At 36.9% G+C, this 17,318-nt stretch overlaps 1 protein-coding gene across 1 annotated transcript in view; it reads right to left on the bottom strand.

Annotated features, from left to right (window-relative positions):
* Nucleotides 1-17,318, bottom strand: part of Nrd1 (Nardilysin) — a 197,490-nt gene that overhangs the window by 116,283 nt on the left and 63,889 nt on the right. The window contains exons 13-14 of the mRNA XM_067135758.2: nucleotides 12,548-12,803; nucleotides 3,771-3,921 (exon numbers count right to left, since the gene is read on the bottom strand). Coding sequence (XP_066991859.2) covers nucleotides 3,771-3,921; nucleotides 12,548-12,803 — 407 coding nt within the window. The remainder of the gene's footprint in view (nucleotides 1-3,770; nucleotides 3,922-12,547; nucleotides 12,804-17,318) is intronic.

Below are 17,318 nucleotides of genomic sequence, written 5' to 3'. Positions count from 1 at the left end.
AGATTGCACAGTTTCAATAGACCAAGTTGTTTGCATAGGACAAAATTCTTACTAGAGTTATACCTGACAGAATCCCTCCCTGCCACCTTATACCTTTGTAACTTAGGTAGCCTTTATCTCCTCATTCCAAGTACTCTCCTGCCATTGGTACCTGTCTGCACCAGCAATCACTACTTTCATGTCTGTTACCGTACTTATAATTTATTAATAACATATAGGCCTACAGAGGGCATCAAGGTAGACCGATTATTTTATTTCTTGTGCTGTAGATCCATATAAACAATGAAAAACAAAGATGAAAAATTCATTTGTAACTATTTTGACAGGTGTTTCTACCAAAGTTTTGTAGATTTTAATCTACAACATAAAAAAAACTGTATTTTGCGGGATGTGATATTAAGGGGATATGATGGCAGAACATGTACATATTTATAAAAAGTATATCCACATGACAGTTACATGCTTGTAATGAAAGGTTGAGTAGATTAATTACCCTGTAAGTCAATCCAAGATCTTAAAAGACCCATACACCCTACTCTGTCAAACATTAATTTATATAATTGGTATTTACAAACAGTTTTGACAGGCAATGTAAGATATAGCAAAATTAAATCATTTACCACCTGAGCAACAGGCCTAAATAACATTTTACTGTAGATGGCAATAGTATTTAGTTGTTAGAAAGGCACACTCTTCACTTCTAAAAATAGAAGGCAAGGTGCTTGTTATTAGCACCTATTATTTTTTGCAGTGTTTGGTTCTCATTTTGGGTTAAATTGAAGGCAAAGTTTTCATTTTCCTTGAACTGATTCATAAGGAAAGTATTTCAGGATGGATAGATAGGCTTGGTAGTGTTCATATCAGTAAAGAAGTTACATATGAACAATACACAGAAAGGCAAAATCAACATTGAGGTAAGAAAGAGAGTCCTACCAGACCTTTGCGGAAAAAGTTGTTACTCTGTACCAAGGAGTTTACCAGTAACTTGGATGGAAGTGCAGGATTTATATTAATTGGTTTATTATTGTCAAGTGAGCAATTAGAGCAGCTTGCCAGTGCGAAGTTTGGGGGGACAGTACTTTATGCTTAGTGATGAGGGTAATAAACAAGACCTTGTGTGTAATTTACATGTAGTTGTGACAAGTATCAGTCTATTACACTGCCAACTTATTAGAACAATATTCCAGAAGCTTTTCCTATAGTTATTAAGCTAGTGTAGAGCACTAGCCTCACCTGAACTCCTCAAGAAATGTACACATATGTGAATACACAGAACCCCAAAGAGAATTTACTTTGGAAGAGATGTCCATAGACAACCTTTCTTCACAGCCATTTGGTAAAATTAGCTGCTTTTGAAGCTGCTGTAGTCTTCAATGATATAAATTAAGACAGGATTGTCATTCTTGCAAAGTTTGGATATGGACCTGGATTCTTTGCACAAAACACAGTAGGCCTACAGAAATTCAGCAACATCTTTGTCATGAAAGCAATATGATACTATTCTGAACATGGCACAATAACAAAGAAGAGGAGAGGCAACAAGAGATTTGCAGAGGATCATGAGGGAGAGAAACAGTGTAAGGAACTCCAATACTTTTATCATTTTCACAATATTCAGAGCATATGTGCATTTTTTTTCCTTTCAAAATTATTTACAGGATTGTAATGAAACTTGACACATTATTTCTACATTAGGTAATGTAAATTTTGACTGGAAGCATTTCTTGATATGTCTATTGTTTTGGTAGGTGGGATCTCACCAAGTGGTATGGAAAAAAAAAGCTGTTAACCTCCATCAAATAAACACCTCAAAATATCATTTGAAAAGACAGTAACTATGCTCCAAGATCCAGCATCATTAAAACAAATAAGCATAAATGGTATTAGTCTTATATTTGAAGTACAATGAGCCACTGTTGTGAGGCTTTTGTTGGAACTTTCACCCTGTCAAGAATTCTGGCTGTAGTGCTCTATGAATGGCATCACATATAATAGGAACAAATCCACTGATGTATTGTGAGCAATCCTAAATCTGTATGAGTCACCAATGTCCAGAAACCTGTAGGCCTAAATAAATATATTTCCACTGGTCATTGTAGCACCTTCAAATTATGAATTCAAATTGATGTAGGCTACATAACCGTTTTCAGTCCTTTTTTATCAATACTTTATTAGAATCCTACAGAATGCAAAGAAATGTACCTGCCACTAATCCTTTATTTGATATATTTTGCCACGGACATACAGTAGTTGTTTCGGAGGTGAACATCACTTCTGACTTTAAACCTAAAAAAAATCGTTGTGAATATTGAATTTAACGATAGTGTCAGCCTTTCCTCAGAACTTATACTTTTCCTGTAATTTGTTTGCCTGATATTTATTAGTGACTACATTTTTTCCTCTAATTCCTTATACCGTAATTATTGATGAACATTCGGTACTAGTTCCTGAATTTTTCTTCGTCATTCCACAACGAAGGCACACTTTGGTGGAATTCTCCATGGCTCTTTACCTCGTCCACTGCGATCGTCTGGTTCTTTCCTTTCTCCTAATATATTCATAGGTTAGAATCATATTTCCACCCGAATTATCGCTTTCACAACACATTCTTTTTCTCCCGTGAATATGAATACGTCTGTAGCCTGTACGGTACTGGGCGGGAATATCAGCTGTTTCCGTGCAGTCGATCCCTCTCGATCGATGAGCAGTGTGACAAGGTAAATGAATTTAGTCGTTAGTACTCGATGCCAGTTGGTCGCTCTTGATCGTTCGATGCCCTGTGTGACAGCGGGCTTAGTTGTTTTATGAACATTTTTATAATAGCTGTAGAATGTTTGAAATGTTGTCTGACAAAAGTAATAAGGTTTTGATTAGTGACTGAAGATGCCTCTCAGTAAGAGGCAAAAAATGTCTCACATTTGAAAAATGTTTTGACTTAAATGTCAACATCTTATATTGTATTGAATAGGTGGAAATTTTTTTTAAATATTTTCCTATATATTTTACTAAACTTTCAATACGGACAAAAAATGATTTTCATCACTTGTAATACTGGTTACTGGCCGCACTTAAGCAACTGCAGCTATCGAGCTCACTTGTGCTTGGTATAACTGTACCTCCATTCTGATTAACCTTTCAATACAGGTGGGTACAGCTATTAAATAAGTACGGAACATTGTTGGAATGAATGCGGTGTGGAAAACTAGAATTCCTGCATCCACTTAGTTCTACACAAACTTCACAAGCAATCGCTGAGACTGAACCTGGATTACTGCAGAGAAAGGCTAACAACCACAGAAGAGCTCTTGAGAAAGGAAGTGAAAACTGCATACACAGTAAGCATGGATATATATTTATTTATTTTTTATTTTATTTTTTCCGTCTCATATGTCTCACCAACACAGATAGATCTTATGGCGATGATGGGGCTGTCCATCATCATCCACATTTGTTGACAGTGTATGTATCCCTTATTAATAAAGCAGCTGAGATGGGTGTAACTATCTCGTGGCTCTCCAATTACTCCGCAGCAAACCTGGCAGACGCGCCCTCTCAGGACGTTCTGTCTACAGTACACGTGAGCCTCCGACTCCTATTAAAGGCTTACCCCGAGAGGGAATGTCAGTTGGCAAGCAGCGGAGGCCATGAAGCGTCACAATAATAACAATAATTAGGTGAAGATATCAAATCTGTTGAGAATATCAATGTTTCTCAAACTTGAATCAGTATTTTCTAATCTTTCTTTTGTATAATGTCTCTTTTATACTAACCTGGAGTTTTTCATTGAATCCATCAATTTTAAGGACCATGCCTCTGTCACAGGAAAATAGGGATGCACTTAACTGAGCCACTTGAGCTGGATACACCTCTTCCACTAGCAGTTGCTTCAAGATTACCACAAACATGTCCAGCATTACTGCACTTGAAAAAATAAAAACTGCCTTTTAAAATAACACATGTTCAAAAGAACAATACACAGACTAAAACTAAATAATTTATGTTTATTTGGCCCAAACCCAGGAAAACCAAGAAAAGTCTCACTGCTGTATTTATATGAGAAATGGATAAATTATTTTCTTCACACACTGTATATTGAAAGAAATAAGAAAGGACCTGAAGGAAATTGGTCTTGTGCCAGAACACACCACAGCGAGATAAAATTAAAGAAAAAATCCAAGATACAAACATCCCCTTCACACTCACAAGGAAGAAACAACACAAATATTTTCTACACCAGAAAGAGCACAATGATTGGAACACATGAAAATATACTAGTAGGACTGCAAGGCCCGAACAGCCCCTTCGAAGAGACTTGAATAATAGACTGACTCAAGTGATCCTATGCGGTCATAAAACTGAAAAAAGAAGATGCAGCTTGTTTGTTGTTGTTTATAGGGGCCTAACATCTAAGTCATCAGCCAAGAAGAAGATAATAGAAGTCAGAGAGAAGAAGGGGAAAGGTCAAAAGGAATTGAAGAAAGGGTATAGATTATATTGGAGTGGAGGAAAGATGGCATCAAATGGTGCTGGGTGTTATATTGAGAGAAGACCTAGTGCAATTATGTGGACAAAATTGACCAGATCAGTGACAGGATAATTAGACTTGGACTTGAGAGTGGAATCAAGGATTTTATACAGGTTTATGCACCCCAATCGGGGAATGCAGATGAATATTTAGAAGAGTTTCTAGAAAAACTGGAAAGTTGTACTGAAGACAAAAAGTTTATAATAATGGGAAACATGAATGCACATGTTGGGACAGACAGGGAAAGGAAGAGAGAATTGGTCCCTATAATTATGGAAACCAAGATGAAGATGTGGCAATAGATTTTTGTAGAAGGAATGGATTAATTGTTGGCAATACGTGGTTTAGAAAAAAGAACTCACAAAGAATAACTAGATATGGTTGAGGAGATAGAAAGACGAAGACAATGATTGATCTTATTCTGGCAGAGAAGGAGAAACGTAGACAACTGGAGGATGTGACAGCAATGCCAAGAGCAGTTTTCGAAGGAGACCATAAAGTGGTGGTAGCCAAATTAAAACTTGGTAAAATAACAAAGTTAACAGAAAAAAGGGAAAGAAAAATAAACGGATGGAAGTTAAAAGAGAAAGAAATAAAGGAAAAGTTTCAAGAGGATCTGAAGAAAGAAATTCCCAAAGATGATGTGAACAGTGTGGAAGAGGAAGGGACGTGTCTCAGAAATGGTTTTGTAAAGTGTGCAGTAAACACCTGTGGAAGACTATCAGGGAGGAAAAAGGAAAAGGAGACTCATGGTGGAACAGCAGGGTAAAGGAAGCAGTTAAAGAGAAACAAATGGCTTGGAGGAAGTGGATAGGCAGCAACAGTAAGAAAATTGGCAGAAATATAAAGAAGCCAACAATGTATGTAAGAAAATAGTACAAGAAGAGAAACAGAAGAGCTGGGAAAGTTTCACAGAAACTTTACAGGAGGATATAAAGGAAAGTAAAAAGGTTTTGTATGGTTTGGTGAAGAACAGTTCACGAAACAGGGAAGGTACAAAATTTGTAAAGACTGAAACAGGACAGATAATGACGCAAAGAGATGACATACTAAAAAAAGATGGGAAGAATACTTCTCAGAATTGCTAAATATTAAATACAGTGAACTGATAGATGAGAAGGATCAAGAAGAAACAATGGAGAAAGAAGAAGAACAAGAAAAGGAGATATCAATGTTAGAAATAGAGGAAGCCATACAAAAGATTAATTAATTTCGTGTGGCTATTTCTAGCCGAGTGCAGCCCTTGTAAGGCAGACCCTCCGATGAGGGTGGGCGGCATCTGCCATGTGTAGGTAACTGTGTGTTATTGATGTGGAGGATAGTGTTGTGTGTGGTGTGCGAGTTGCAGGGATGTTGGGGACAGCACAAACACCCAACCCCGGGCCATTGGAAATAACCACTTAAGGTTAAAATCCCCGACCCAGCCGGGAATCGAACCTGGGACCCTCTGAACCGAAGGCCAGTACGTTGACCATTCAGCCAACGAGTCGGACATACCAAAGATGAAGAGCAGTAAAGCAGCAGGAGTGGATGAGGTAAGTACGGAAATGATAAAAGCAGCAGGACCGACAGGGCTACAGTGGCTGTATAGATTATTTAGAATAATCTGGAGGAAGAAAGACATCCCAGAAGAGTGGGGAAAGGGTTTAATTATCCTGATATTTAAAAAAGGTGATAAAAAGGAATGTAATAACTACAGAGGGATCACCCTTATTGCCCATGTAGCTAAGATATTTGAGAGAGTATTGGAAGGAAGACGGAGGAGGAAGCTAGAAGGAGAAATGCAAGAAGAACAGTATGGTTTTAGGAAAGACAGATCAACGTTTGACCTGATCTTTACATTAAGACATATGATGGAGAAAAGATGGGAGTTTGGAAAAGACATAGTAATGACATTCATTGACATTGAGTAAGCTTATGACAGTGTGCCCAGACAGTTGATATGGGACACATTAAGGAAAAAAACAAGTTAACAGAGTGGAAGTGCAAATGATAAAAGCTATGTACAAAAATTGTTAGTAGTGTGAAGAATAGTATAGGAAAAACAAAATGGTTTAAAGTTGAAACTGGTCTCCAACAGGGAAGTGTACTATCCCCAATACTATTCATCACAGTCATGGATGAAATTCATGAAAACATTAAACAGAGATTGGACAGACAGGCAACAAAAGCCATGGTGTTTGCAGATGATATAGTGATATGGGGTGAGGATGAAATGGAAGTGCTAAAACAAGTAGATGTATGGAATCTAGAGATAGAAAAATTTGGGATGAAAGTAAGCACAGAGAAAAGTAAAACAATAGGGATGACAAGGGGAAGGAAGGAAGGAAGGAAGGAAGGAAGGAAGGAAGGAAGGAAGGAAGGAAGGAAGGAAGGAAGGAAGGAAGGAAGGAAGAGGAAAGATAAAACTGAATGGTAAAATTCTGGAAGTGGTTAAAAGTTTCAAGTACTTGGGAAGTGTAATCACAGAAGATGGAAAGATAACTGAGAAAATTGGGAAAAGAATACAACAAGCAAACAGCTTCTACCAGGGTGTAAGGGGTAATTTGTGGAACCAAGATGTCCTGAAGAAATGTAAGAAAGTATTATATTCAACCTTTTATGAACCCATACTAACCTATGCAGCTGGATCATGGACTACAACAAAACGAGGGGAGAGTAGAATACAGGCAGTGGAGATGAAATTCCTAAGAGGTATTGAGAGCAAGACCAGAAAGGATAGAATTAGAAATGAAGAGATAAGGAAAAGAACAGGAATCTTGAAACTTCAAGACAGGATAGAAACAACAAAGCTAAAGTGGTATGGGCATATGATGAGAATGGGAGAAGAGAGAGTGCCAAAAAAAGCTTTTTAAAGAGAAGTTAACAGGAAAGAGGCCACAAGGAAGACCCTGAAAGAGGTGGACAGATTCAGTGTGGGAGTGCATAGAGAAGAGGGTAGGAAAACCAGAAGATGTACTTAAAAAAGGAGAAGAGTGGTGGAGAGACAGGCAGTAATGGAGGTCCTTGAATCACAACCTGACCTGGGAAGCTGGAAACGGGGAAATGAAGTTGATTGATTGATTGATTGATTGATTGATTGATTGACACCCTATAGAAAAGGGACAAATAGGAAAGCTAGAAACATACAACATCAGTGTAGTAAGGTGATGAAATTGCATCCTCCTCCTCCTCACAGAAGGTTGGTGACCATCATGAAGTAATTTTTCCTATTTTGTGGTTCCCGTATTAGAGCTGTCATGTCATGAATATCAAACCACTCTCAGAGGTCTGTGCCCATGTCCACGTTTTCCTTCCGACTTGCCTTCTATGATCAGCTGTCCAAGCTGTACTTGTCATTTATGAAGATGTGACCAAAAGAGGTTACTTTCTTGCATTCTGCAAGATTAGGACTACACGCAATTTTCCGGCATATTTGGAGTACCTTCTCAATGGTGACAAGGCCTACATGCGGGATATTCTATACTCAACACTCACAGTTCAAAGGTCTGCAGTCAGTTCACTGGTGAAACCTTTAGATTCCATCCTTCGACATCGTAAAGCAGCACCAATAACACACAACACTTCAGAACACCCCTACAAGTTATTCTGTAAATTGAGATCATGGCTGCAGACAAGAGGTTTCAATTTCAGAAACCCACTTCTTGCAATGCTCTTTCTTGTTTTGATTTCTAACTATGCAGAGGTGCCATCTTTTGAAGCAGGCTATCAGTAGATTCCCCGACCTGAACCAACCTTCAGAAAATGTTCCAGTCCAATCCAAAGCATGCCCCTCCCTAATCAATAATGACACCCCTTTTGCCCTTCCAACAGCTACCTATTCTTAAGTAGATCACATTTCACAATAAAATTTGCACATTCTGTGATAAATTCTTTGTAGCTTGTTTCGCACCCAGCAGCTACTTTTCAGTGTAGGTTTTCCTGAAGCATCCTTCTCCCTGAGATGACATTTCCCGTCTTCTGAACCATCCAATGTAGATGTGCTTAATGTAGACCCGAATCCTGTCTGATTTTCCCTATCAACACTGAAAACTCTTTCTGTGGAGAGTTACTGTCATGTGCACTTAATACTGCAAATACAGCGGAGAAGAGCAGAATAGATTCACAATGAAATTTACAATGCTCATGCATAGCAGAAGGAAGTGAGTTCAGGTGCCAACTGACAAGCACTGAAACGAGGAGGATTGAGCAGTAATGCTCCAAAAGATGGAACAATTTTCTCCTTTTCTTCTTTCTCATAGAAAAATACTTTTTTTTTTTTTTGTGATGATATCGCTTTTCCATAATAATTTCCCCTTTGATCGTATTGCCGTAATCCGTAATAATTATAGACAATCCGTAATAGTTGGCACCTCTGAATATGGATCCATTCTTGCGTAAACTAGCATCCTAGGTACTTGAAATGTGACATCTTACAACAATGTTTCTGTATAGCATGATAATTTTCTCCTTGTTGATTACTGTGAATTTTGTTTTCTGAATACAGTGTATATACATTTTATGACAATACTCCTTGCTTACTACACGGATCCCGTTCAGAAGGAAGTGAAGGTCATCTAAATTGTCAGCTAGTATCACAATGTCATCTACATAATGAATGATGTTTATTCACTTCAACTTGGTTTTGATTTTTCATCAACTTCATCAAGGGTCATTCAAAATATAGTTGAAGTGTGTAAATTAAGAATGAATGCAGTCATTTCTTGGCATCTTAATATCTTCAGTAATGTGGTCTCCACTTTTGATGTTTGCTATCTGATTCCTACAGAGCTTCTTGATGGTACCAACACCTTTACTGTTAAGCTCCTTATGTTTTAAGTAACATGTTTAACACTATCAAAAACTTTTTTAAATAAACAATGAAGCATAGAAGCAGTTCACTGGAGACTGGCGTCGTCGTCTTCTTCTTCTTCTTCTTCTTCTTCTTCTTCTTCTTCTTCTTCTTCTTCTTCTTCTTCTTCTTGCTGTTGTTGTTGTTGTTGCTTTGTGTTTTGATGTTCATTCTCCCTTCTCTCAGTTGCTCTCTCTCTACTAACACTGAAGTATTTATCCTTGAATGTGTTCCTATATTCATTCCTAGCTGTCTATATTGTGTGTGTTAAGTATTACTGCCTATGTAAGCTACTGCTCCTCCCTATCATTACTCAAATTGGTTTCTTCTTTTCCACCTAGGTTTAGGGAAATTAAGTATCCATTATATCAGATAATTAATTTGCCCACCTTCAACCATTTCTTGCAATTTGTGTGGATGCACGTTTCATAGAAAATTAAAAGTTTTGGTTTAACAGTTCCGCCTTTTTTAATACAAAATTTTTGCAATGCGGTTTACATTAAAAATTAAACATTTATTTGGTACTAGTTTCGACCTAAGGTCAAGGTCATCCATCAGCCAATAACACAACTTGCACAACATATCAATAGGTCCATAAACAATGTGTATATGCCATAAAAATATTGTGGGTTAACGCTAAAAGTTAAAAGTTGAAGATGAAAAATAGTCACAATGGTGATAAAAAAGTTCTAAATTATGCATAAAATGCATTAAAATAAGGCACTTAACTGCCATTGAAAGATGATTCAAGTTGATTAATCTGGATGATGAAGATTCTTAAAACTTGCGTATCATTCGTTACAAAGTTCTGATAGCTATAAGTCATTATATGGTAGCAGTGGCACTTAGAAATTAAGTTATGCACATGGAGTGAATAATGTAGAAACATGTTGTCACTGATGCTTTCACGGACCGTACTTATAGACATGATTACAGTATAGACTTTTGGGCTTATGCTGTGTCAAAAAAATAAGGTGAAATTCTTAACGTTTCGCACTGAACTGTGCTCTGCTTCATCAGAAGAAAAGAGATTTCTTTATAGATTTTATTTTTAATGTACCCATGTCTAAAAAAATAAAAAAATGAACTGAACACCATTCAAGGTATCGCTAAATCCAATGGTTACAATATTTTTTTCAATGAAAGAATAATAAATAAATACAGACATCGTCCTTCAACCACATTTAAAAAAAGATAAACACAGTGTCCCCTTAATTTCCACCTTCACGTTTAATAAAGCGATCTATGAAACCACTATCATTTTTAAGAAACACAATGTAAATATAGCCTTTAAAAACTAACAATAAAAATGCAGATATCCTATACAATTCCACATCAGTTAACAGGATTAATACTTTCTCAAAATCAGGTGTTTACATAATCAAGTGCAATAATTGCAATTTTTCGTATGTTGGACAGACTGGGAGGAGTTTCAACACAAGATATTCAGAACATAGGTCAGCACATGCAAGATTACAATAGTAATTTTACCGACATAGAGCAAGGTATGGAAATCCTTAAGATATTAAACAAAGACCCCTACCTGATGTAACAGAAAACTGTTTTATACATTTAGATCAGTATTTCAATTCAAACTACAACCTTAATGACATTTCGGAAAAATCCAATATTCTATTTGACTTTCCCATTATTATTTTTAGCAATGTTAATTTAACAAATGATAAATTTGTTTTTTAATTCAATTCATGGCACCTTTCCGCAGCAATTACCCCTATTCCCACACCCTTCAGCCCTGCCATAAAAGTAGCCCCTCCTCACTTCCTCTACCCCGTTTTTCCCCTCCATTCCTGAACTTCCCTACTCAAGCTTCCCTTCGTATCAGTTATGCAATACGTGCAACACACCACAGCACAAGGTAAATCACATATTGTTTTTAAAGACATCAAACTAGAAGCTCTTTGAACGGCATCATTGTAACATGTTTCTACATTATTCACTGCATGTGCGTAACTTAATTTCTAAATGCCACTACTACAATATAATGACTTACAGCTATCAGAACTTTGTAACGAATGATACGCAAGTTTAAGAATCATCACCTAGATTCATCAACTTGAATCATCCTTCAACGGCAGTTAAGTACCTAAGAATCATCACCTAGATTCTTCAACTTGAATCATCCTTCAACGGCAGTTAAGTACCTATTTTAATGCATTTTATGCATAATTTAAAACTTTTATCACCAATGTGACTGTTTTTCATCTTCACCCTTTAACTTTTAGCGTCAACCCACAATATTTTTACAGCATATGTACATTGTTTACGGCCTATTTGATATGTTGTGCAATTTATGTTATTGGCTGATGACGACCTCTGACCTTGGGTCAAAACTAGTACCAAATAAATGTTTCATTTGTAATGAAAACCACACTGCAAAAATTTTGTATTGAAAAGCTGGAACTGTTAAACTAAAACTTTTAATTTTCTATGTAATCACAGTTCAATAGGACCAATCAACATGAAATTTATCTCTCTTAATGCATGTTTCATGCTCAAATCAGCCTATTAAACTGTCAGAAAAATAACCACAAGTGAAACTGAGCAAGAAGAATAATGCAGGAAGAACAGATATACTCAGTGATGCGATACAGCCAATGCTGCCAACGACTACCTACCAGATAATACAAAATTATTCTTATTCATCACACTATCTGCACTGTATTTGTCAACCATTTTCGTACATTATGACTCTGTAATAATTTCAAAACCTCAAACTGCAATTTGCATTGACTTCACAAAGGAAAGAGAACAGTGATTTAGAGAAAATTCTTTGAGTTGTCCATGTAAATTGCATAGTCTCAGTACTTAATATTTTCCATGCATATTAGTGTAAAACAAAGACTATCTTTTGTTTGTTTTATAGTTCATCAATAATTAGACTGAAATTAAAGTACTTCCTAAGAGTTATAGCATCTCAGAAAAAAATTACAACACCCTATTTAACAGTGAAAAAGACTGATTATCATAACCTTCAATGGTAATACACAATGTTTAATTACTATTAGCAAAATAATGCACATGTGGAAAGGAGAAAATGAGACGTGCATAATTTACACTGTTAACAAGTATAATTTTATACATCAAAAGTTACATTTAAAAGTAAGTCCAGAGAAGAGCAGAGTACACATTATCAAACTAGTTGCCATCTTACACAAAAATATGCGACTTACTTGACAGGAGAAGACAGCGGTAGAGGTGAGATGAAGTAATAATAGAGGTATGCAATAGGCAGCTTGAACTTGACATCAGGCCGATACCATATTTCAGACATCTCATCACCATGAATCTTTATCGGATATGGCGGCACTGGATCTGGATGCTTCTTTAGAGAGAAGTTTTGAGTCAAAAAGATGTTCGGCTCAGGTAACGAGAAATCAGGATACGGATCCAATGACTTCCATGATTTTAGCCATTCAGCTGGTATCTCTGTAGAACACCAAGCATTTCATTACACAGTAGCAGACAGTATCCCATTGATATAATTTGCAGCATTTCTTTTCAATCGCAGAACACTCACCTGAACAACAAGTTTGTATCAAGTTTGTATTATGTATGATGTGGTGGTGAGTATTGTTTTGTTTTTGAAAATACAACAAGCCAACCATCTTCCCTTCTCTAACACTTAACAAAAATGAAAATTAAAAGTGGTCCAATCTTTTAAAAAACAAAGGTACAGTAGAGCCTCATTAATCCGGATTAACTGAGGCTCTAGTTTGTCCGAATTAATGAAAGTCCGGATTAAAAAAAGTAACTTATGAAATGAGCTAAGGTACACATTTTAAACACTCTGTTCTATAAAAAAGAATGTGTACAGTACAGTATTTTAAATTTAAGAAATACAAATGTTATTTAGTGTACAGATATACTGCAATACAGTATTTGGAGCTACAAAATACAGAACTAGAACATGGCAATCAAGGCACACCTTCATTGACCACACCTGACACGCTTAATGGTTTGAAGAAATTGCTGATCTTTTGTTGTCTTCCTTTGACACTAATATCTTCAATAATTAACTCACACAGGTGCCTCAAATGTTCGTAATATGCAGATATCTTTTCATAGTTGTCATCTTCAATATATCTAAAGTCAATGTTTAGATGGTCTTTAATTTCACTAAGTTTTGGCTTAGGATTACTGTAATAATATCACCTGCTTCATCCTGGTCATATTCATCCGTTTCAGAGCTTTCTGCACTCGTAATCAGCTTTATACTCTAATTGTATTATTATTATTATTATTATTATTATTATTATTATTATTATTATTATTATTATTATTATTATTAAATGGCTGTCCAGATTAAGTAAAGTCTGAACTAATGGGATCTGGATTAATGAGGTTCCACTTAAGTTATATCAGTAAAAGAAAGAGAAGGGCCATGAAAATGAATGACTCTCTAGGTCTCACAAACCTAATACCGTCGAGATCAGAAGAGAACAAGAGTTGATCAAGTTAGGTCTGACAGGACAGATTATTTTTATTTTTTTTTGCTAGTGGTTTTACGTCGCACCAATACATATAGGTCTTATGGCGACAATGGGATAGGAAAGGCATAGGAGTAGGAAGGAAGCGGCCGTGGCCTTAATTAAGGTACAGCCCCAGCCTTTGCCTGGTGTGAAAATGGGAAACCACGGAATAACGTCTTCAGGGCTGCCGGCAGTGGCATTCGAACCCACTATCTCTCAGATGCAAGCTCACAGCTGTGTGCCTCTAACCGCATGGCCAACTCGCCCGCTACAGGAAAGATGAAAGCAAGGAGTCCATCACAAATAAGTGGAAGCACTATCAGTCTCGGCTAGGGGCCATGTGGTTTTGTCAACCCATGTAAACAAGTTGAGAGCCCATGGAGTGACCTTCTAGTTGGCTTGATACGACAGGCCAACTATACTATACTACACAGCCAATTTAGTCAAACCTGCCCAAGGGGCTGTCTGGAAGGTTGAGTTGTAACAAGCTTAGGTCATATAGCAAAAAGAAAACAAACTATGCAAAAACTGTACATTTTTAAATATAACAGAAATTATATTATTTTGGGGATGTCAGGACGTGTTATATGCTGACCTTCCCAATCGTATTCTTTTCCCATCCTTGCATCACCAAAAAATTTGAAGTTTAGTGCAATGTTAAACCATTAGAAAAAAATCATTAAAACAGAAATAATCTACATCCCACACAAACCGGATAATGATGTCTGCCGACCATTCTGTCATCTTGTAATTTCGGAATATGAGAAGCATGATGTCATGCAATTTCAGATTATGGTGTAGATCCAAGAGTATGTGTACCATGGTTAGACAAACTCTACGAGAACAAGAACTGGGGGGTCTTCTCTCTCCAATAAATGATGATGTTGATGGTGGTGGTGGTGATAATGTTTAGTCCCACTAACTACTTTTACAGTTTTAGGAAACATTGAGATGCCAGAATTTTCTCCTGCAGGAGTTCCTTTACATGACCCCCTTTAAATACCACCGGACCAAGCCAGACCCGAACCTGCCAACTTGGGAGTCAGAAGGCCAGCACTCTACCATCTTGAGCTACTCTGCCAGGCTTTAAGAAATGAGAATGTGTAGCTAGGAGGCCAGAAGTGGGATGTATGACTTCACATCACAACAATAGCTTGCGACTTCTTCCTTCACTAGAAACATTTGACGCTCAAAGGAAACAATGAAGACATCAGAAGTTCTGTCCTTGTTAACTTTGACATAATGTGCCGGACTTTAATCAAGCTACAGTTCCTTATATCCTCCTCGAGTCCTTCACCAGTGTTCAAAACCAGATCCCAGTGAAAGATAACTCCATGAACCTGTTCAAAGTTTTGTGCTTTTTCCACTTTAACTGGGATGTTGTTGAAGGTTCAAACTTAAGCATTGGAAAGCGCTACGGCATACAAGCTATTAATACAGATTTTTCTAACTCCCTCACGTAGGACCAAAGACAACTTCAATATGTTTGAAGAACATAATATTCTTCACAATCTTGAAGTCATCCATGTTAGTTCTGGTAGCAACCAGGAAATTGAAGAAATCAGAATCCATTCTGGAGTACTGGTCTTGTCGGAGCAATATCCACTTAGCTTGGAGGTACTGTCTAGAATCTGATGTTGAACACTGTCTTATATGGCATATACACCTTGACAGAAAGGTTCCAACTCAGGCATTCGGCTGTGCGGGGACCTATTTTGTATAGTTACGCAAAATTTCCTTTAAAGAAATCACAAAAGCTTGTCCACTTATTCTATACAGTATATATGCAGGGTTCTTCTTAGGATCTCTTTAATGGGTGCACCACCCTGCTGTTTTTGCAGACCACCCGGCTAACATAACCAAGATATATGCTAGTTACATAATGTTAAAACATATTTGAGTCATTTGGTGTTCCAAATCAAAATTTAAATACTTCAAAACGGTTTATTAAATGATAAATCTTCATTGTCAGCATTAATGCAACAATTGTATCAGGGTCTAAACGTTTTGCTTGCCTATCACATAGTGTGCGCGAATGGTCCCTCAATTAACATGGAACTGCATGCGAGCACTCGATTCCTCATGATGTCACAAGAACATACAGCACTCCGCAGCAACCGACTGGTAAGTTCCATTGTTACATGATTATGAACGAGCAGTACAACACTAAAACTTCAAAATATTCTGTTATTTTTTGTTTGTCATAATAACACTAAAATAGTTCAATTTTGCAGTTAAGTTTATCTGTCTGATAATACTGTTAATGCCCTGAGGGGAATACACTGAAACTGATCATTTTCATTTATAAATAGTATTCCTCATCCAGCTACTCATTTCTGCCACCCAGCTGATGAAAATTTCTGGGGAGAACATGGATATGACATTCACAATCAGTACATATTCCAACCCTAATTGGGCCTTCATCAGCTGAATAGTTTAGACAAAGTTAACCCTTTTGCACTCAGCGCGCCGATCTATCGGCGCGAGAGGTTATGACTAGAAAGCTCATGGCGCCGATACATCGGCTCTGACCTATTTATGGATTTTGGTCATTTGCGTGGCTGTTAAATCGTAACAGTTGATCGTGACGGTACCTTAAAGCGTTGAATTTGCGTTTTACTCTACAGATATATCCACCAGTCCTGCAAAATATTTTTACTTTTGACAAATGAAATCTCTTGCCCGTGAATGTTTATGTTGTGGTTATTTGAAGTTGTTATTGCGCGGATCTGTTTTGGTTGGCTTATGAATACAACAATTTGATCTTGATATGAGTTTAGTTTAGAGTATATTTCGTTTCTTTGGTATATCGTGTGTTCGCTGTACTTCACAAACTATAATTTAACACCTTTTCATAACTCCGTTCTTGCATGTGCTTGCGTCATCTTTTTATCGTAATGGCTAGACCATATTCAAGGCTGAATGAGGCCGATATCCTTGAATTTTCAGATGATTTAGACAGCAATAATGACCTTCTTTTGACAAAAGTGATTCGCATTATGTAGGAAATGATACAGTGCCCACTGTGCATCGGACCGCGAGGACCTGACATCGATGACCGTTACATGTATAGCAAATAACTTTGTGCCATGCTTCATACCACACATCATACTGATATCAAATTATTCAGAATTAAATGTTCTTTCTTTCACGTCTAAGAGTAAATAAGGGAGACGCAATAATATCTGATTTTTCAGTCATTGAAAACCAAAAATTATTTTTTTAAATTTATTTTCAAAATGTAATCATTTTTGGTGTTACCAATAACAAAACGTCCTAGGTATATTCATTTCTAAAATGCTCGTAGTTTCCCGTATTATTATGACTTATTTTATTTTAATGTGTGTTGAACTGTTTACGTGTTGAGTTTTTGTAATTTGGTTTGGAAAATGACGGAAATTATTCTGAGTGTCTTCGAGCAAACCCCTGCATATAGGCTGAGTGCCAAAGGGTTAATAGCTAAAACAAACAT

The sequence above is a fragment of the Anabrus simplex genome, chromosome 1, assembly GCF_040414725.1.
Source record: "Anabrus simplex isolate iqAnaSimp1 chromosome 1, ASM4041472v1, whole genome shotgun sequence".
Taxonomy (NCBI): domain Eukaryota; kingdom Metazoa; phylum Arthropoda; class Insecta; order Orthoptera; family Tettigoniidae; genus Anabrus; species Anabrus simplex.
Note: the sequence above shows the minus strand (reverse complement) of the source record. Positions and strands in the feature narration are given on the sequence as shown.